This window comes from Sebastes umbrosus, chromosome 6 (genome assembly GCF_015220745.1).
Source record: "Sebastes umbrosus isolate fSebUmb1 chromosome 6, fSebUmb1.pri, whole genome shotgun sequence".
NCBI classification, from domain to species: Eukaryota; Metazoa; Chordata; class Actinopteri; order Perciformes; family Sebastidae; genus Sebastes; species Sebastes umbrosus.
In genome coordinates this window covers 7,269,860-7,291,760 of record NC_051274.1, presented here as the reverse complement: position 1 = coordinate 7,291,760, position 21,901 = coordinate 7,269,860, and the positions used below count along the sequence as shown (strand labels likewise).

General features: G+C 41.4%; 1 protein-coding gene across 3 annotated transcripts in view; it reads left to right on the top strand.

Moving 5' to 3' along the window:
• Positions 1-17,009, top strand: part of LOC119490319 (rho guanine nucleotide exchange factor 10-like protein) — a 43,123-nt gene extending 26,114 nt beyond the window's left edge. For 2 of the 3 annotated variants that reach the window (XM_037773632.1, XM_037773631.1), the window contains exons 16-29: positions 1,363-1,533; positions 2,465-2,610; positions 3,183-3,349; positions 4,660-4,775; positions 5,973-6,100; positions 6,200-6,300; positions 7,567-7,688; positions 8,914-9,000; positions 10,114-10,334; positions 10,709-10,866; positions 11,004-11,146; positions 13,630-13,804; positions 14,398-14,514; positions 16,055-17,009. In XM_037773632.1, the coding sequence (XP_037629560.1) occupies positions 1,363-1,533; positions 2,465-2,610; positions 3,183-3,349; positions 4,660-4,775; positions 5,973-6,100; positions 6,200-6,300; positions 7,567-7,688; positions 8,914-9,000; positions 10,114-10,334; positions 10,709-10,866; positions 11,004-11,146; positions 13,630-13,804; positions 14,398-14,514; positions 16,055-16,638 (2,436 nt within the window). In that variant the 3' untranslated portion in view covers positions 16,639-17,009. The remainder of the gene's footprint in view (positions 1-1,362; positions 1,534-2,464; positions 2,611-3,182; positions 3,350-4,659; positions 4,776-5,972; positions 6,101-6,199; positions 6,301-7,566; positions 7,689-8,913; positions 9,001-10,113; positions 10,335-10,708; positions 10,867-11,003; positions 11,147-13,629; positions 13,805-14,397; positions 14,515-16,054) is intronic. The other variant, XM_037773633.1, reaches the window with a different exon arrangement.
• The last annotated feature ends 4,892 nt before the right edge of the window (positions 17,010-21,901 follow it).

The following is a 21,901-nucleotide window of genomic DNA, read 5'->3' as shown; positions in this document are numbered from 1 at the left end:
TTCATTGTGGGTACTGGATAGTAAAAAATTACTCTTAATCTTCCCCCTCATCACCTGTTATCACAAACAAAGACAGGCGTGATTATTCTCTCATCCTGCCATCCTTAAAAGTTACAGAGTCGATACAAATGTGAAATCATTGCTTGTATCTGATACGACTGTTTGGAAGATCGAGATAAAAAAAGGCTGATGTTCATCAGATCTCTACTGATGAACAGCCTGAAGAAGAAGCTTTCTCCAGCAAGCATCAGAATGTTGATATGTGATTTCCACTATAAGTTTGTAAGAAAATATCGATACACTTGAGTATCGCAATATTATGTTTTGCGATACTGTATCGATTCTCAAAAACACTGTATTAATTAATAGTTTACATGTAAAGATTAATTCAGTCAACACTACAACTACTTATTTCATTTGCAAAGAGATGCACCCTCTCAGCGTATGTGCCCTCTCAAAGTACTGCTGTGATGTTGGATGTCTCAGATTTGATGTATATGGCGGTGCGTTCTTCTACTATGACCGTTTTTGGATTAAAAAAATTACAATATATTGCCTTTCTTACAATATGACAATATATCACAATATATTGAATCGTAACCCCCTGTATCGTGATACGTATCGTATCGCCAGATTCTTGCCAATACACAGCCCTAATTTCCACATTAGGTAGCAGTTGATAACGACTGAGTGCACACACAGCGAGGAGCTGACCAGTGTGAGCCTCAGGGCAAGTGCATCAAAACGTGTCGCACAACTCTCCTCCAGTATACGATGCTTTATTCACCAAATGTTTCGGCTAGCTTGCCTGCATCAAGGTGGTGTCGGAGCCTGTTTCCGGTGTAGATATGAATCAATCCGTCATGTGACCGATGGCTCACCATAGATACCATGAATACAAAACAACATTATTATCATCCGTTTCTTCTAAAATACTTTTTACAAGATACTTTTACTCTAAGTTGATACAAAAAAAGGACCAATATGTAATATATCCATTGTAATAAAATCATAAAATTACCATAATATGTCATCACAGATTAAGGAAACATGCTGAATTGAAATACTGGCTTCTCCGACAACAACGCTACAGCCAGTATGTCACATCATGGCTCTTTCTAGGGTGTTCCTCAAGGTTTTGGTGTCTTAATGGGGTATTTTGGAGGGATTTTTTATCTTTTTTATCAATTCTTGAGTGGTAAAAAATGGTTAAATGTAGCACCAAATCTATCTGTGTAAAAAATGGTATCAACCACAGACATTTCTCTTGTCATTTTTGTATCTCGCGTGCAAGGAATGTGAAAGGAGCTGAGCCCCAATTCCTTGTTAACACTGTGTTGTGTTCTTGTTGTGTTGTATCAGGACATGTTGAAGAACACTCCAAAGTCCCACACTGACCGGCTCCCCCTGCAGCTGGCTCTCACTGAGCTGGAGACTCTGGCCGAGAAACTCAACGAACAGAAGCGTCTGGCTGACCAGGAGGCTGAGATCCAGCAGTTAGCACACAGTGTGGGGGACCGCAACCTCAACAAGGTGACACATGATGCATTATAATACACAGGCACAGGCTATTCATTATGGACTGAGATTGTAATATTATTTTGATTTATAAAGCATACTATTACCACTCACCATCTCCTCTTGGTGTCATACTTGCCAAACCTCCCCCGATTTTCCCAGGAGACTCCCGTTCTTCATTGCCCTCTCCCCAGTTTCCTCACGGTGTCTCAATTCTCCCGATTTATGGCAAATTTTCGCGGCAGCGCAAGCCACTGGAAATAACGGGTTTCAGCGCGCAGTGGTGCCGTTGTCGCGTTGAGTCTGGAAGGGCCCTCAGTGAGTGAGAGAAGGAGAGAGAAATGGAGAGTACTAAGAGAAAGAATTACTCCAGCAGGGGCACAAAATGAATAGAAACTGATGAATATTAGTGTATGCTAGATATTCACACGCCAAGTTTATGCCAGAGGGGCAAATTATTCAGTTTTCTTTCCTGAGAATTAAAGGTCAAATTAAAAGTTTAACAAAAAATGCTGTTGCAGTGTACTATGTAAATGTAATGATAATATGTCTATTACATTTGCACATGTCTTGTGTTCAGTTGAACTACAGTATTTTAACTACATTAGATGATGATGATGGAGGATAGGTGAGAGAGCCTCTGGCGACCATGAATATCCAAACTGAATTTCATATCGATCTCGTCGGTAGTCATTGAGACACCTTGTGGTGGACCAAAAGCCACGGAAAGCCATTCCCATCAAGGCCTTTGACATCCAAAACTAATCAAGGGGCCAGGCAGCTACATTCCTGAGCTAGCCTTTGTTGGAACAGCACTGCCATTCAGCAAACAATCTGCCAGTTCTCATACCCAGCAGCCTCTAAAGAAGCTAATGTACTGATTCATATACTTCAGTGAGCGTAGGCGAGGGTCTACTGTAATCAGTGAACTGCTTTGTGCTTCCAGCTGCTGAACTCGGAGCAGAGGCAGCTGATTCAGTGCGAACTGCTGACCGAAATTGTTTACGGTGAAAAGGGTCAAGTTGTCAAGTCAAAGGAGCGAAAGGTCTTCCTCCTCAACGACACCCTGATCTGTGCCAACGTTAACCTGAAGTAAGTACCTACTGTAGACCCTGAAGCTGCTCCAGGATCTCTCCTGTCATCTCTATTTAGAGCTGCAATGATTAATCGATTAGTTGATTAGTTGTCAACTAATAAGTGAACCGCCAACTATCATAATGCACGATCAATCAGTTTGAGTAATTTTTAAAGAAAAAAAAAAAAGTTGAAATTTTCTGATTCCTTCTTAAATGTGAATATTTTCTGGTTTCTTTACTCCTCTGTGACTGTTGTGGACAAAAAAAGACATTTGAGGACGGCATCTTGGGCTTTGGGAAACACTGATTGTGATGAAATTTGTGTGTTGACACAATGATGACATTTTATAGACCAAACAACTAATCAATTAAAGAGAGAAATAGTAATAGAGAATAATAATCGACAGATTAATCGATATTGGAAATAATCGTTAGTTGCATGCCTATCTCTATTACAGTTTATTATTTACATGTTGTTTTGTTTTTTTTGAGTGATTTAGACTTTTGAAACAGCTGGATTTTAACACAAAACTCCTGCGTTGAGTAACTTGCCATGTGGTAAACATTTAGAATCTGTTTGTCCACCAGGGGTCCCCCTGACATCAGCAGCCTGGTTCCCATTGGTCCTAAGTACACGGTGAAGTGGTGTGCCCCTCTGCTGCAGACTCAGGTGGTGGAAGTGGGACAGGACAGTCTGCAGAGCAGGGACAGCATCATCACAGCTAGACGCCACAGCTCCATCTCCAGCACCACTGGTACATCCACAGCTCAACATCTGACACATTCTGACACTAATGCATATATATACACCGATCAGCCATAACATTATGACCACCAGCCTAATATTGAGTAGGTCCCCCTTTTTGCCGCCAAAACAGCCCTGACCCGTCGAGGCATGGACTCCACTAGACCTCTGAAGGTCTGCTGTGGTATCTGGCACCAAGCCGTCAGTAGCAGATCCTTTAAGTCCTGTAAGCTGCGAGGTGGGGGCTCCGTGGATCAGATTTGTTTGTCCAGCTTATCCCACAGATGCTCGATTGGAGATATGGAGAATTTGGAGGCTGAGTCAACACCTCCAACTCGTCGCCATCCACATGATGAAAAAGAAAACGTGATTCATCAGCTCAGGCCACCTTCTTCCATTGCTCCGTGGTCCAGTTCTGATGCTCACGTGCCCAATGTAGGCGCTTTTGGCGGTGGACACGGGTCAGCACGGGCACCCCGACCGGTCTGCAGCTACGCAGCCCCGTACGCAACAAACTGTGATGCACTGTGTGTTCTGACACCTTTCTATCAGAACCAGCATTACATTTTTCAGCAATCTGAGCTCCAGTAGCTCTTCTATTGGATCGGACAAAATGGGACAGCCTTTGCTCCCCACCTGCATCAATGAGCCTTTGGTCTGACTCTGTCGCCGGTTCACCGGTTTTCCTTCCTTGGACCACTTTTGGTAGGTCCTGACCACTGCAGACCGGGAACATCCCACAAGAGCTGCAGTTTTGGAGATGCTCTGACCCGGTCGTCTAGCCATCACAATTTGGCCCTTGTCAAAGTCGCTCACATCCTTACGCTTGCCCATTTTTCTGCTTCCAACACAAGTTCAAAATGTTCACTTGCTGTCTAATATATCCCACCCACTGCCAGGTGCCATTGTAACGAGTTGTTATGTTTATCGAGTCAATGTTATTCACTTCACCTGTCGGTGGTCATAATGTTATGGCTGATCGGTGTATATCCCGATCACAGCTATAAAGTGTTTAACTGTAACATATACATTACATTTGAAAACTGTGCTCATTGGTTGGCTAATTGTTTAATACATTTTGCCAGCAAATGATTGAATCTTCTTATTGTGTTTTGAAAGGACCCGTGTGAAGGATTTAGTGGCGTCTAGCAGTGAGGTTGCGTATTGCAACCAACTGAATACCATGATGTCCTTTCCCATTAATGAATAGATTCAGTCAAATTAGATTTTTTTGTCACACGGGTGCTAATTTGGTAGTGAATAATATATGTTTAGGTGTTAGGCTGATATCGAAGCTGAACGTGACTCCCTGTGTGTCAGGTAAAGTGTACCTGGGTCCTCCCAGATTGTACCAGGAGCTGGAGGAGCTGCAACATGACCTGGCTGTGGTGGAGGAAGTCTCAGTGCTGGTGGGCACGCTGCATGGAACCTACCAGGTAACAATGCTCATTGTTCTCAGTTAACTTCACATAGAGGATATCTGTTCCAATCAGGATGCAATGACTGAATTCATATTATGTGGGACTAACAGAATGTTTGAATAACCTAAATCATGCTTTTGCTGTTGTTGCTTCTTGTCTGCAACAAAGCGCTGTCAGTCGATTAAAATATTTAATCGCAAGTAATCACAAGATTGCCCATAGTTAATCGTGAATAATTGCACTTTGTTCTATTCAAAATTAACCTTAAAGGGAGATTTGTCAAGTATTTAATAATCTTATCAACATGGGAGTGAACAAATATGCTGCTTTATGCAAATGTTTGTATATATTCATTATTGGAAATCAATTATTAACACAAAACAACGACAACTATTGTCCAGAAACCCTCACAGGTACTGCATTTAGCATAAAAAATGTGCTCAAAACATAACATGGCAAACTGCAGCCCAACAGGCAACAACAGCTGTCAGTATGTCAGTGTGCTGACTTGACTATGACTTGCTCTAAACTGCATGTGATTATCATAAAGTGGGCATGTCTGTAAAGGGGAGACTCGTGGGTACCCATAGAACTCATTTTCATTCACATATCTTGAAGTCAGAGATCAAGAAACCCCTTTGAAAATGGCCATGCCAGTTTTTCCTCGCCAAAATTTTGCGTACTTTCGGAGCATTATTTAACCTCCTTCCCGATAAGCTAGTATGACATGGTTGGTACCGATGGATTCCTTAGGTTTTTGTAGTTTCATATGATACCATTGCCATGCATTCTCTACTCTAGCTTTAAACCTACAAGTTGTGTAAAATAAATTAGTGGCGTTAAAACGAATTTGCGTTATCGCGTTATTATGGCGTTAACTTTGACAGCCCTACTTTAAACATATTTGTTTTCCTTAGACTTCAATTTTATAACTTTATATTTTGTGTTTATTCTCTTGCTTTTTTTGGATGTTGTCTCGTTTGTCTCTTTCATTTCCCCCTTTTCCCTCTTCTTCCTGCTGTGAACCATTTACGACTTATTTTTAGTGATATATAAATTAAAGATATAATTTAATATTTTTCATAAAAATACATACTAAGAAGTCTTTGTAGTGGTGTCACTATGTTCCAAGATCTCATCAATTAACTTTGTAAGTACAACTATAACATAAATGGTCCATTCTTCCTCTCCCTTCTTGTTTTGCCGTGTCAGAATCTGAACACCACCGTGTCTCAGGACTGGTGTCTGGCTCTGCAGAGGCTCATCCGTCTGAAGGAGGAGGAGATCCAGAGTGCCAACAAGTGTCGCCTGCGTCTGTCTGTACCGGGCAAACCTGACAAGTGAGTGTCAGGAGGTTCATGTGTTTGGCGGGCTCCGAGCAGGGACAGTGAGGTCCCAGCTGTAGTTACTGTGTAGGTAACTATACCTTTTGTTCCCAGGTCTGGTCGTCCAGTGAGCATCATTGTGGTCTTCAACACTCCCAGCCCTCTCAGTAAGATCTCCTGGGTGAACCGGCTTCACCTTGCCAAGATAGCTCAGAGTAAGTTCAGCACTTCGTGCGTGGCATCTAGAGATTGTCTAATTTACTGTACTTATCACAATTTAGTTACCTGACAAAACTTGTAGTTGTAGCTTGTTTATTTATGTTAAAAAATGATGATTGGTGTCAGTATCGATCTCAAACACCCTCTACCAGTTGTGTTTTTATCCCTACTTGACCTGTGACTTTCCAACTAAAGTAAAAAATCCAACACAAGTCTCTGACTCGGGGCCCCCTGATCCTTTGGATCCCCGGATCTGTGCCCAGAGGGCCTGTTCAGTGATCAAACCATGGTCCAGGGATACATTTAAAAACCAGTCAGAGTCTACTGAATTTGAGAGGCAGAGGCGAAAGAGTAGCATAAAAAAGAGGTAAATAAAAAAGACAGATTCTAAAGAATTAAAGCAGCAGTAGGGGATATTGGAGCAAATATGATTAAAAAAAGTTGTTTTGATAAAACGGTCACTATATCCTGGCAGTAGTGCATGAGACAGGTAATCTGAATATTCAATAATCAATATTCTGTTACTGTAATGCCTATTTCTCTCCTCAAATGTTTTCAGAAACATCTTGTAGTGTGCTGTTTAGCTGTAAAATGAGAAAGTTTGTGACCCGGCAGCCATGTTGAGATCTCTTGAGGAAATACCAAGTGCCGCCCACCAGCCGCAGCACAGCCAATAGGAACGCTCTCTCTCTCTGAAATGACCTGTGATTGGCCAAAGTCTCCCATCACGGGCTAGATTTTCTAAAGCCTGAAAACAGAGCCATGAGGAGGTGCAGAAGTCTAGTTTTCTCTCAGAACACTTGAATTGTAATATGCTGAAAGGTTATTATGTAATTTTTGCCCAATGATGCGAAAACATTTCTGCCTACTGAAGCTTTAATAAAGTTTACACCTGTTACGCCTACCCTTGCCAGCTATCAAAGGATACCAATCACCTGATATCCTCCACTGAGTAAAACCTGTCAGACAGTGGGAATTAAAAGCAGATAAACAACAGACATGCACAACATTAATTTTCTGTCGAGGGAAATATGATCATCATGCTCCTAATTTGTAAAAGCCTATCACACTGTACTCTAGCACACTGAGTTTGTCTCTAAAAGGTGTGTGTGTGTGTGTGTGTGTGTGTGTGTGTGTGTGTGTGTGTGTGTGTGTGTGTGTGTGTGTGTGTGTGTGTGTGTGTGTGTGTGTGTGTGTGTGTGTGTGTGTGTGTGTGTGTGTGTGTGTTTGTGTGTGTGTGTGTGTGTGGTTTGTCTGCTCAGAACAGGAAAACACTCAGGGGTGGGAATGTGCTGAAGAAGATGGGAAGACGAAAGCTCCATTTAGTTGTCCACTGTTGACCTGCAGACTTCCTGTCTTCTCCTCCAAAACACACACACTGAAGGTGAGAGAGCTGCTGCTGATTATTGATACAAATATTCAAAAACAATACAATAATTGCTATCATATACGGTTAGATTCGGTTGCGTTTATAGGTCACTGAGCAGCCATATATTCTGGTTGTGTATCACTCTCATGGCTGTGAAGAACCTCTATTTACAACTGACTGTGGAGGTTGCAGCATTTCAACATATAATTGAGTTTTAGGGAAAACAAACTGTGAAAAGGCATTAGAAGATGATGAAATTGAGACCATCACAAATTTTGAAAAATCCATTTCCAAAATGTTTTCATTTCTGGATCATCATTGTCTGTGTTTTGGCTGCGGCCTCTGGTTGTTGATCCTCTCCCAAGGCTGTGTGATGCTGTGGGCTGTGCCCACGTCTTAATAAATGTCATCCATAAACAAACACATAAACCAACATATAAATAAACAAATACATGAAATAGATACAGAAATGAATAATTAAATGCATAATTGAATGAATACATGTTGGTAATCAATCAAGGCACAAATTAAGGTATGACATTTATGTAAATAATGTGTTAATTTATTCATTTCTTTTATATTTCTGTCAACCTCATTAAGATATAAACACAATTAATAAACGTGGATTTGTTTACGTTTTCCCTGATTAATTACCAACATTTATTTATTTATTTATTTACTTATTTATTTATTTATTTATTTATGATTTAATTATTTATTTATGTGCTCATTTCAGCTTTTATTTATATTTGTACTAGTATTTGTTTTACTATGTGTTTATTTGTTTATTTATTCATTAGAATATTTATTTCAACTGTTATATTTGTATCTATTATTTATTAATGAAAATATATATTCATTTCAGAATGTATTTATTCATCAATAAATATTTTTGTTCGTCATAGATAGCAGTAGTATATTTAGCATATAGTTTATATTCAGTACCTTCCATAATGCTTCTCTCGAGGTGTCCTCAGATTATCCTCAGAGTTGAATCCTACTTCGGATCACTGTTTCATGTACTCTTCATCCTTTTGACCTATTTTCTTGGAGGCTGTGCTGTAGTTTTTTCTTTTATCATGTGACCACAACAATGAGAGTTATGATGAATGAGAAGGGTTTCCATCTGGTCTCACAGCATATTCTATGCCTGTTACTGCTTACTTAATGTGTGGAAATGAGCATGTGGGAGTCCAGGAGTCCCACGGTAAATGAAACATGTCTCTTTGTGTCCTTGTAGCTGGAGGCAGCTCTTCACAGTCCGTCTCAGTCCAGCCTACTTGGTTTCTGCATTGCCAGCACGTCCTTACCGCAGGGTTACCTCTGGGTGAGTACAGCGGTGGTGGACCTCCAGGTTGTCACCCACTGAGAAGCAGATTAACTGCACTAATGAAAGCTTTTAAGTGCTGTACAGTATGTCCATAAACTGTGCATAGCATGGGCATGTATATCGTATATATTAAGGAGGAAAGAGGTTAAATAACGCCCCAAACCTACGCTAAATGTTGGCGAGGAAAAACTGTCATGGCCATTTTCAAAGGGGTCCTTTGACCTCTGACCTCCAGATATGTGGATGTAAATGGGTTCTATGGGTACCCACGAGTCTCCCCTTTACACACATGCCCACTTTATGATAATTACATGCAGTTTGGAGGCAAGTCATAGTCAAGTAAGCACACTGACACACCGACAGGTAAATGAAGTACCTGTGAGGGTTTCTGGACAATATTTGTCATTGTTTTGTGTTGTTAATTGATTTCCAATAATAAATATATACATACATTTGCATAAAGCAGCATATTTGCCCACTCCCATGCTGATAAGAGTATTAAATTCTTCACAAATCTACCTTTAAGGTACATTTCGATAGATAAAAAATGTGTGATTAGTGTGATTAATCGCGATTAAATATTTGAATCGATTGACAACCCTTATATATATATCTATATATCTATATATAGGTTATATTTTTTCGCATTTGAACTGCGGTTTGAATGTAGAATACTCAAACTAAGGAGGCCTCTGTTCCGCTGTTCAGAAAACGTAACATTCTGTCAGTGTATGATATGAATGTTCATCAGATATGTGGCTATATAAATATATATTCCTGCCACTTTCTTTCCCATCATCTTATTGTAACTTCTTCAAACTTATTTCTCAAATTCATTTTCATAATATCAGACAGGTTAGCCATCTTCATTTTCCTTCTTACAAAACAAACCATGGCCAGTATTCCCTCGGATATCATTGTGTACTCATCTTGGACACCAACGTACATGTTATTAAGAGCTTGTTTCTTTTCTTTTCTTTTTTTTTATATGTGTATTTGTTTCTTTACATGCATATTGTCTGCTGATTTTGTGAACTTTTCTGTTCATTTTGTCTGTCATATTGTCATTTATTGACTTAGATATGTTTTTTTTTTCCCAATGGAGTTCAGGTTGCTGGCGGAGGAGGCAGCTTGAATAACGGCCAAGTGGAGATCTTCTCCCTGAACCGAGCCTCTCCTCGCCTGGTCAAGACCGTCCCGCTGAGGGCCCCGGTCCTCTGTCTGGAGTATGTGAAGGAGCCGTGTCCCAGCACAGAGGAGAGGGAGGCTGAGAAGGCCCCGACTGCAGCTAAGATAGGAAACATCATCTGTGTTGGCCTGCAGGATGGCAGGTCAGTCATTTGGAGCAGCTCCGTGCCCTTAGTCTGTAGACACAAACTGATGACCTGTTATCTGGTCCAATCAGTCAGCTGTGGACAGATTAAACAAAGCAGGGGGTGTATTTTTTATCTTTGAACAGAGCCAGGCTAACTGTTTCCCCCTGCTTCCAGTCTTTATGCTAAGTTAGGCTAAACATGTCCTGATTCCAGCTCTGTACTTAACACACAGACATGAGGTATCCATGATATCCATCAGACCATCTCACAACCAGAACGAAAGAGAAGGAGCGAATTTCCCAAAGTGTTGAACTATTCCTTCAAGCTCATCTTTCATTTTATGTGCAGTATTTGACTTTTCAGTGTAATGTGTCTCTTTGTCTTCCCAGCATCTGTGTGTACAGCAGCGTGGACACAGCTGTTCAGTGCCTGTTGACCTTAGTGAACCCTGACAGCTGTCCAGTCCACTGCCTCAAACACTCGCTGTCTTTCCTCTTCGCTGGACTAGCCAACGGCAAAGTAGCTGTGTACCACAGAAAGATTGGGGGTGAGTGCTCACTGAGGGACACTTAAATCACTGACGTGATGCTGGTTTGCATGTCAGAGTGAAGAGACTGTGGTCCACATTCACAATATTACACTGCAGCGGTAGGTGCTAAAGCATGGACCATCCTTCTCCCTCAGAGAGACTGTGGGACGTGGACTCGTGCAGGCTGGTGTCTCTGGGCTCTGAGCCGGTCTGCTGTCTGCTGACACTTGAAGACTCTGTATGGGCCAGCTGTGCCAACCAAGTCACTGTCATCCAAGGATCCAGCCTCCACACACAGGTACGCCATCTCATCAGCAACAGGTGAACAGTTCTGTTAAATATGGAAAATCAAAAGGGTTGGAATAGTTTTTTGTAAGAAGTTTCAATGAGTTTCCATAATAAAGGTATAATCGGCAGGAATTTTCTAAAAAACAAAAACAATGTCTAGACTGATGCAATGCTCACTATGATCCATTAGAAGTGTGTGGTGGTGTTGTTATCCACAGAGACCCTGCAGCCCTCTGCCTGTATTTTCTCTTTTCTTATTATTTTGCTGTGTTCGGGACATTTCTGGACTTCAGCAATAACGTTTTATTTCTCTGATTCCCTGCTCATACTAACGCCGCTCCCTCTCTTCATTCACTCTATATCTTGCTCGACCATCGCTGCTCTCTCTCTCCCGCTCGCTTATTCACCCGAGGAGGAGGGGCCAACTTTGAATGCCGTGTGTTTACAAACAGCCCCGATCTTTGAATTTTTTGGTAGTACATTATGGAGGGATTTTTAATTGGCCAGTAGGAACAGCAAAACCTGATTCTGTATTCATATGGGCACCTGACCGTTGTTTTAAGACGTGCTCGAAAAATTGTGAACCTATCTTTTAAAGACGGAGCAGTGAGATAGCTGCACAGAGCAGCTGGAGGTATAGTCTCTTTACTCAGAGAACCGTGGTTACATATGTCATATGTAGGACCTGATCCAGATTTTGGCTGCACCCCTCCGGTCTCCTCTCTGGAACTACATCACACACTACATCTCACAGCTGCCAATCAGGGTGGGATTAACCAGCTTGTGGGCCCTGGGCTGAAATAAGTTACCTATAACCTAACCCTATTGATTAACTCTGATTGGCTCACTTAGGCAATTTTGGGTGTGTTACCTTTGAAAAACATACCACTGTGTCACATGTAATCAAATGCCACTCCAGTGAAGAAATCGTGTATGCTGTATCATGTTGGTTTGGAATCAAATTAACATGCAACACCATCTGCCAGAAACTCATCGCTGCTGGCTCTGACAGCGCAGTACTGCTGTCCTAATTTTTTACAGAAGCTGAAAACAGATTTAGCTTCAAGGTATATGCAGCATTTTCCTAAAAAAACAATGTATAGACTCATAAAAAAGTATTCCCTCTCAATCATCACTTATGACCCACTAGAAGTGTGCGGTGGTGTTTGTATCTGCATAGACCCTGCAGCCCTCTGCCTGGATTTCCTTATTTTGTTGTGTTCAGGACGTTTCTGGGCGTCAACTTCTATTAAAAACATCGCGACCAGGTTCCAGATCGTACGCACGCATCCAAGAGGAAGCTACAAAAATGGTGGAGCTGCAGTGGTTAGAAATGAAGTAGCGGTGATTAGAAAAAGTTATTTTTATAAAGCGGTCACTATATCCTGACAGTAGTGCATGAGACAGGTAACTCCGGTGTCCTCCGGTGTTCTAACAGCATCTGCAGGATTTCACTTACCGGAGGAAAACAACCAGTCAGAGCTGAGCTGAGGTCTGCCGTCTATGAGAGCCGGCTGTCAATCACTCGCGAACTCCGACCAAACGGTCAAACTAGGCAGCGCTGATCAAATACGAATCAATATCCTGTTACTGTAATGCCTATTTCTCACCTCAAATGTTTCCAGAAACATCTTGTAGTGTACTGTTTAGCTGCAAAATGAGAAAGTTTGTGGCCCGGCAGCCATGTCGAGATCAGTTGAGGAAATACCGAGCACCACGTTAGCTTTTTTACTTTTGGCGATTGCATTCACATTTTCAAAAAAGTGGTGTTGATTTGTGAAGATTATCTTGGTGAACACAACGTGCAAGTATCATTTAATGTGTGTTAATTGAAAACCCAATGGAAAAATCGTTTTTTTTGTCTAGGGAACCAGGGCGATGCTAACTTCCTGGCTGGCCTACAACAATACGTTAGCCCTGCTAATATTCACTTAAAATCCGGGTTAACAGTCTAACTCCACAATGCAGTACTACATAGTTCACATGTTTTCAGCAATTATTGTTTAACATGCATAATGTGTTTAGAAACAAATCTCTGATTTTACTTTACCCAGACTTTTACATTCACAATAATAACCTCTCCCACTCAGATTTACTCATTAGCTCTCTCTGCCCTGTGGACACCCACTCACAGAGTCTCTCTAAGTATACTCTTAAGTAGTATGCAGTTTACGGTAACCTTTATGAAATGTCACTTGGAAGTTTGTCTACGCTTTATTGACTTGCAAATAAGCTACAGTGGTTGGTAGTTAGCTAACCTACTGACCTATTGTCCTGATAGGAATGGGACTGAGGACTAAAATGAGTATATAGTAAGTAAGAGCGGTTTTAGTTGTGAGTTTATATGGATAAAACTCGCAAACGTTTTTTTCTTTTCTTTCTTTCTACAAAATATAATTCATGTGCTTGCAAAAAAGATTTGCCCCTTTTACTGCTGACAGATGACCTATACTATAGACTGTGACCCTCTCTCTACCTCTCTCTGTACTGTAGAGCTTCAAAGCCCACTCTGATCCAGGCTGCAGGGTTAGCCACATGATTCGTTCAGGCGGCGGGGTTTGGATGGCCTTCACCCAGGGCTCCTCCATTCACCTGTTTCACACAGAGACCCTGGAACTACTACAGGAAGTCAACATCTCCACCCGCACCGCCCATCTGACACTACCAGGCAAGGCCAGACAAGGTGTTAACACCCAGAATCATATACGGAGCGTATAGCGCCGCGCTCGGATCAGACACTTTCTGTAAAAGCTTTATTAGTAAGAAGGCCACACATATGTTTACTGAACACTATTTGTTATCTCAAGCTATTAAAGGTAATTTAGTCCTATTTGCTGACTGCAGTGCAGCTCAGCAGCAGAGCACTCAGTGCTGTCAGCGGTAGCCAAAATGTATATAAAAGTAAACCGTTTATTCAGTCAGTGAATGGGGAAGAATCTGATTTGACATGGTTTGTACTGACTTTAGTAAATCAGTCAGTTTAAATAATGTTTTGTTACTTTGCACATGCCGGATGTTGGTCTCTCCCACTTATAAATCACTAAGAAGATAAGCTACCATCGGGGGAGTTTGCATTTTCAACAAATCTCCTGAACTAGCTCAGTAACTGAAATGGTTCTGGGAGACGGCGATCCACGACTTTGACACGCACCATGAAGGTCCTGGATCAGGGCAAGACCACTGTTAAACATGGACTGTATTCCTGTTGTGGCAGCAGTAATGGTGGTCATGTTAATGGTCGAATGCCTGTTTCTATTCCAGGTCAGGTTTGTGTCTCCAGCTTGCTGATCTGCCAGGGCCTGCTGTGGGTGGGGACCAGCCAGGGCATCATCCTCACCTTCCCTGTACCCACCCTGGAGGGCATCCCCAAGATCACAGGTCAGTACTGAGCACAGCAGCATGTCCTCTGTGACCGAAGCTTGGAAACTAACTAACTGACACGATTAATCACATTTTTAATTAATTAATTAATTGCACATTTTTTATCTGTTAAAAATGTATCTTAAAGGGAGATTTGTTTGATTTGATTTAATATTCTTGTCAACACGGGAGTGGGCAAATATGCTACTTTATGCAAATTTATGTATATATATTATTATTGGAAATAAATTAACAACACAAAACAATGACAAATATTGTCCAGAAACCCTCACAGGTACTGCATTTAGCATAAAAAAATGCTCAAATCATAACATGGCAAAATGCAGCCCAACAGGCAAGAAAATGTTTTTTCCTCGCCAAAATGTTGTGTAAGTTTGGAGCGTTATTTAACCTCCTTCCCAACAGGCTAGTATGACATGGTTGGTACCAATGGATTCCTTAGGTTATGTAGTTTCTTACGATACCAGTAACCTCACTCTAGTTTCAAAATGGAACCCGCTACAACCTAAAAATGGCAAGTTGCGTTAATGCGTTAAAACAAACATGTCTTAACTTTGACAGCCCTGCTGGCCCTGTGCTCATTATTCCCTGAATGTGTTTCATATAACATCGCTGCAGCATGAAGTCATGATGATCCATGATGTGCCTGTGTTGACTAAGACACTAGCGGGCACTAAAACACCACTAAACTGGGAACTGAACTCTAACAGCAGCCAGTGTACGGCAAATAACCAAAACAGGAATTCTATTTATTTTGCAAGTGCATCATACATTTAACAGTAACATTTTTACACATTGAAGACCATGTCTTCGGGTTACATTTTGAGACGCTCAAAAAATTGACATACAGTATATGTTTTACGGGAGAACCTGAAGCCAATTTTCATCACTACCCATGTATTCTCTCTACTTGTCATAGTGAGCAGTAACATGTTATGTAGTATTATGTCAACATTTGCTTTTTGTCCACTACTGACAACTAATAACCTTTATATAACCAGTTATAGGTCATTAACATTTCGACCCTTTCCAATACGTGTGCAGGATTTCAATATTATATTCCCCCTTTATTCTACCTTTTCCTTTGTTATGTTTGCCATTTGCCTGATACAAAGCTGGTAGGATTAGAGCATCACCTTTTTTCAGTCCAACAATGTTTTGGAAATTTTAGTCCAGTCTGAGGATTCTCTGCATTTTTCCTTGCCTGTTATCTTGCACCTGGATCTAAATACAGCATAAGACATGATGTGCACACAACTACCTTTCTGCATCAGGCAGTTTATTAGTAGTACAGTATGTGGATTATGGCAGTGAATTAACTTGATATTAAAACCTGCGTAATAATGGTTTAACGTAGTCAAACAAAAATATAACAGAATGAAAACCAAGGTATTTCTTTGTGTTGTATTTGTATTGTATTGTGACATAACAGCCACGTCCTCTATATTTATTATGTTAATCCTGACATAGTGACACACATCATGTGTTGCCATGTGAGACACCGTGGATTCATTTAGAACTGTCGTATACCCCTCAGGTAAGGGAATGACGTCTCTGAATGCTCACTGTGGGCCGGTGGACTTCCTTGTGTCGACCTCCAGCACCCTGGCCTCCGACCTGCTCAGACGGGACTCCTTCGTCAACGGCAGCGAGGAGGGTGCCAACAGAGAAGGAGGGGGAGGTAAACGTGATGGCGGAGGAGATGAAGGAGTGCAGAGGTGGGAGCAGAGCGGCTACCCCCAGGACTCGGAAACTCCTCCGCCAAGGGAGGAGAAGCCCAAGCGTCTCCTGCTGCAGTATCGCCTCCACTCCACTTGCCAGCTGCCTGGGAAGCTGCTGACAGCCCAGCCCGAACAGGGGAACCACAGGCCTCCCCCGGACTCCCTGGAGCACAGCCCAGAGGACGGCTCCATTTATGAAGTGAGCGAGGACCCTGATGTGTGGGTTAGGGGGCGGCCTGTGGAGTGGGGGAGGGAGGGGGAGGCCAGGCGCAGCAGAGTCACCTCAACAGCCATCTTCTCCGCTGGCAGAGGGTACCGCAGGATAGGACAGACGGGGCGCCCAGGCTCCACTGAAAACACACTGCTGGTGTGGCAGCTTCCTTTAACTCTCAGCCAATGACAGACGAGCATGTCACCTGACTAACTGAACAATCTGTTTCCTCAGTTACTGTGGCGCAAGACGCTTTGGCCCTGTTCAGACCTGGTATTAACATGCGTCCTCAGTGATCGGATCACAAGTGGACAGCTTTAAGTACAGGCGAAGACGCATTGAGATCCGATCTTTCAGACCACATTCAGAGGTGGTCTGGGCCACATATGACCTCATTCTTTTAATAGTGTGGGTCTCACTGGGCTCCTCAGGTGAATAGACAGGCAGACGCAAGCGCTTGTCTGCCTCACTGAGCATGGAAACGGCTTCTGTGCTCTACTGTATTCTGTCAGTACAACTGTATTTTATTAAAATATATCTTATCTATAGGCTACATATCTACAGACTATCAGACTAGCCACGCAAAGTGCATTATTTTCATACTTTCAGAGATGTGTCTGTGTTTTTGTTCCGCTGCTTCACATGGAGCTGACACCTGCCCACCCGCTCTCACCCCCGGCTCTCTGAAGCTCTGTACCCCGCTGTCACCTGGCAAAGGCAGCAGTGCTGGCGGGGGCCGCCGGTACAATAACATTTATTTGATGTTTATAAAATGTACCAAAAATTCAGGAATATGTAGGATATTACTACTGACATTCATGTAATATTACATCACAGCGTCTGCTGTATCAGCCGTGTGTTTACTACGTGTTTATTTGCATATAGAGCGGGGAAGCGAGATCCGATCACAGTGGCAACTCAAGTCGCAAGTGGAGACGCATTCTAATGCCAGGTGTGAACAGACGTACTTAAAGTTGTCCACTTGTGTTTGGATCACTCAGGACGCATGTTAATGCCAGGTCTGAACAAGGCCTTAATTTCAGTGGTTTTGGTGAACACCATAAGCAAGTCATGTTAGCAAGCTAACATTAAAGGTAACGTTACTTGTGAAGCCTACGAATACTGAAGTCAGCAGCTACCTCCAGCGTGGTTGGACATCAGGAAGAGCAACATTCTTAAGCTCTGTGTCCAGATGTGATCATACACACCATGACATTCAACTGAATCAACACTTCACATTGGGCCTAGTTTGCATTGCTCCCTATCATCATCATGCCAAACTGTTTTTTTTACCTGTTTTTCAGGCACAGATGTGACGCATACTGAACCATGCCATGTATTTTTCAAACAGGCTGGACCCGCTTAGATTGTGTGCGGCCCTCTCCTAATTGCATGTATACATTTAAAGGAATACTGCAACATTTTGGGAAATATGAAGATCATTATCATTCTCATGTCGTTAAGTATGAAGCTGGAGCGTCTTTCTCGACGAACAACAGCCCGGTGAAGTGACTGCGTGCAGCTTCCTGAGGTCTTGTCCTCACAGTGGGGTCTCCGGTGCCATCGTGTCTGTACAGAGACCAAAACCTGCACTATGACCAAAGACACAGCACAGAAATGCCGGGCGGATGGATAAACTGTTGTTTGTCAAGATATAGTTCCAGCATGAAGCTCCCCCAAAAACCACAAAGTGTTGTTTTTACATTTCTGTTTGTGTACAGATTAAACAAATACAGATACAACATGTTAATTTATAAGTTTTAAAGATGTCAATAGGTGTATTCTTGAACTTTGGACAGAGCCAGGCTCGCTGTTTCCCCCCCTGCTTCCAGTCTTAATGCTAAGTTAGGTTAACAACATGTGGGCTGCGCCATGTTCTCAGTAAATCTGTCCCCGAGTCTTTTGCTTCCTGTGAAGTACAAACTGTCTTGTAAATTGCATTATGTGTGCATTCAGACATTTCCCATTCAGCGGCTGAACATCCTGCTTCGCTGTCATCTAAACTTTTAACCTTGTTGGAGTTGCTCTTTAAATCTTTGATGAACACTGACCTTGGGGCTGTGATTCCTGACAACATTGACCACTTACACTGTCAAAATCAGCACTTCTGGTACCAACTGTTAGACCAACAAACTCGTGATTTACAGCAAAACAATGGAACGTTGTGAAAAGAACTCAACTAAAACCTAATAGTACCAATTCATTGAAAAATCTATAAAGTCAGTTGTTATAGCATTATGTTCAGTGTCCATGTTTAAATGTGTTATAGCAATTAACAGTCATTACAGTATTGACGTGCATTTAAATGTGCTTAATTTACGTTAAGACAGGCACCTTAACATGCACTTTTCATAATCATGTGCTTCCTTTTTTGTAATATAAAGCAATAATGGTACTTATTAGGGATGTTTGAATTGCTTTGATTTCTGATGCAGTACAGCTGCTGTGTCTGTCCCTGTTGTGAAAACCATTTTAGGACCAGTGTGAGGCAAAAAACAATCAGACACTCGAAAAGAAAGTTAAATTATTTAGAGGAAAACGTTGTAAATGTGTTATCAGAATAAAGTTGTGATTTTTTTTTTTTTTTAATTCATGACTTTTCTGAAATGACTTTAACATTAGGACTTTTTTTCTCAAAATATTATGACCCTTCTCTTGATATGTTTTTTTTTCCTAACAGTGACCCTTATGCCCCATCGATCAAAACCGCACTGGACTCACTCATGAGTCGACAAATGTGTTGCTGTAAAGCATCGGTTTGTTTCTGTAATTGTGAAGATGTGAAGAAATCAAAGCGTGGCGTCACAGGTGATGAGGGAGAAAAATCAGAATCAATCAGAAATTAGACACATGTACACAAATACAAATATGTTTACATTATGAAATGTATTTATTTTGTTATTAAACTATGTAATATTTACAGTTTAAAATTGAGCATTTGTGATTAACACTTTTTCTTAAGCAAGGCATCCATGGCTTGATGTCTCTTTGTCACCATGTGTTTGATAAACTTAACGCATTACTTTTCAGAGTTATCTTTTCTTTTCTTAAATACCCTGCAAAAGAGTGTTTTGTACGGAAGCCCTGACGTGCAAATGAGAAAAACAAATTCTGGTGCCTATTTTCTAAGTCTGATCTAAATAGTTTTCTCTCCTGTTTATGACTTAAAGGAACTGTGTGTTTAATATTTTTTAGCAGAAATGGAATATAATATTCATAACTATGTTTTCATTAGTGTATAATCACCTGAAACTAAGAATCTTCTTTTCATTAGCTTAGAATGAGCCCTCCATATCTACATAGGGAGCGGGTCCTCTTCACGGAGTCCGCCATGTTGCTCCGCCATGTTTCTGCAGTAGTCCAGAACGGACAAACCAAACACCGGCTCTAGCGAGAGTTTTTTTGCATTTTTACATTACCTAAAGGCCACCGTAGTTCTCTGACACGCTGGTGAAACTGCGGTAAAATGAGCCGCAAAGTGCAAAACCGTGGTACCATCATATGGCCATATGACTTCCGTTGCTCCTACAGTAGTGTTATTATGGTAAGGATGGCCTCTGAGCGAGGCGTTACTGCAGTCTTGGAAAGGGACTGAGCAGAGGGGTATTCAGTTGATTGCAATCTGCAACCACACCACTAGATGCCGCCAAATCCTACACACTGTACCTTTAAGAACACAGTAATTTATAAACTTGCTATCACACAATATACAATATTGTGTTTAGAGTGCATGGAGAAATTAAAACTCATCTGGAAGAAAACTGCTTTTAGTCCTATTTAGAACATGGGGTAGTGGTGAAAAAAATCACCTGCCAAAGCTGTTTATTCAGCTGTTTCACAAGATGAACTTTTATTAAGGAACTTGGAAAGATTACCCTGGAAAAAAAGCTTTGTTCTTAAACAATTTAGATCAGACTTAGAAAATGGATCACCATATTTTGTTTTACTCACTTGCTTCCGTAGTTACAGTACACTACACCATGAAATGTGATGACACAATTGCTCTTGGTTTACTCGATGGACAAGTTATGAAACTACAGGAGTTGTACTAGTATTGTTGAAAAAGTTACCAGATTTTAGGTAAATTCTTAATTTTCACCTGCTGCTGCTTCACCTTCAGCTTGTCAAAAATGTCGTAGCCATGCTGGATGCAGCTGGTCTCAGTATGTCGTGGTACATTTTACACTGGCACTTTGAAATAAAATAAGATATTCAAAGAGATAACATTAACTGTTAGTTTTTTTTCTATTTCTGGAACTGATGTGTGCCATGAGAGAATGTGCTGTTTACATTGTACTGATCAAATTAGAGCCTGGAAATGGCCAAAAATATATTTTAAAAAAATAAAGAAAATAATTCAAAATGGCCGACTTCCTGTTGGGTTTACAGCATGGCCCCAAGAGACTTTTTTTTTAAAAATCTTAATGATATATGCCCCTACCAAATTTGATACATCTAGGTGAAACGTAGCGTGAGGGCTACTTCGTCAAAATATTCTAGGGGGCGCTAACGGGCCTCCTTGCAACACCCAAGTGCAAGAACAACATCCATTAACACATTTTAGAACTTTTAAGTGTTAATTGCTAAGTTTCGTTTGTTTTTAAGCAACCCTAGCCCCTCAAAAGCAACTTCCCGTTTCCTGGCAGCCCGACGTTGGTGCTCGGGCCCTAATAATAAACGTTACAGTTTCAATAGGGTCCTTGCGGCCCAATGTTGTCAGTGCTCGGGCCCTAAATATATACAATGAAGATAATATAACATGTGCAAATATGAAATATAGTGCAGATATTAAACATGGTACAAATATAGAGGGATGCAGAGGAGTAGTGGAGGTACAGTAATTGACAATAACATTAAAAGTGTAGTCAATCAGGAGCTGTGGCAGTGTCTCGATTTGGATGGCCTATGCCATGAAAATACGGTCTTACTAGCGATGAACACATGGTTGCAGTAGCTAGGAGAGTGATGTCATAGTAAGAGGTCATATAATATTATTCAACCATTATGTTTCCAAAAAGATGAGGTCATCACGTTTTCCAAAGTCTCATTTATTTATTTATTTCTCGTTCTCCTGATCTGACAATGCGGCGGTGTGGGAGGTGTGTGTGTGGAGGCCAAAGTCCTCCGAGGCTCTGTATCCGTAAGGATTGGATTCAAATCCCTCTTGTAATTATACCCCGCCCACACATAATCCATTTCACTCAGAAACACATCACAATAGTGAAGCTAAAGATACTTTAACTGTTGTTTCACTGGGACTGTAATGTCTCCAGCTGACTAAAATAAATAAAATCGTGTGGCTCTTCTAGACTTTCCAAATGTTACCAGACCAAATTGATCAAATTCTGAAAGTGAAGCGAGTCATTTTGCTCAAAACAATTTATCCACCGTTTTATAGCTGCAATGCGGTGGGCTACGGGAGAGCCTATGATGTATACACAAGTTAACTAAC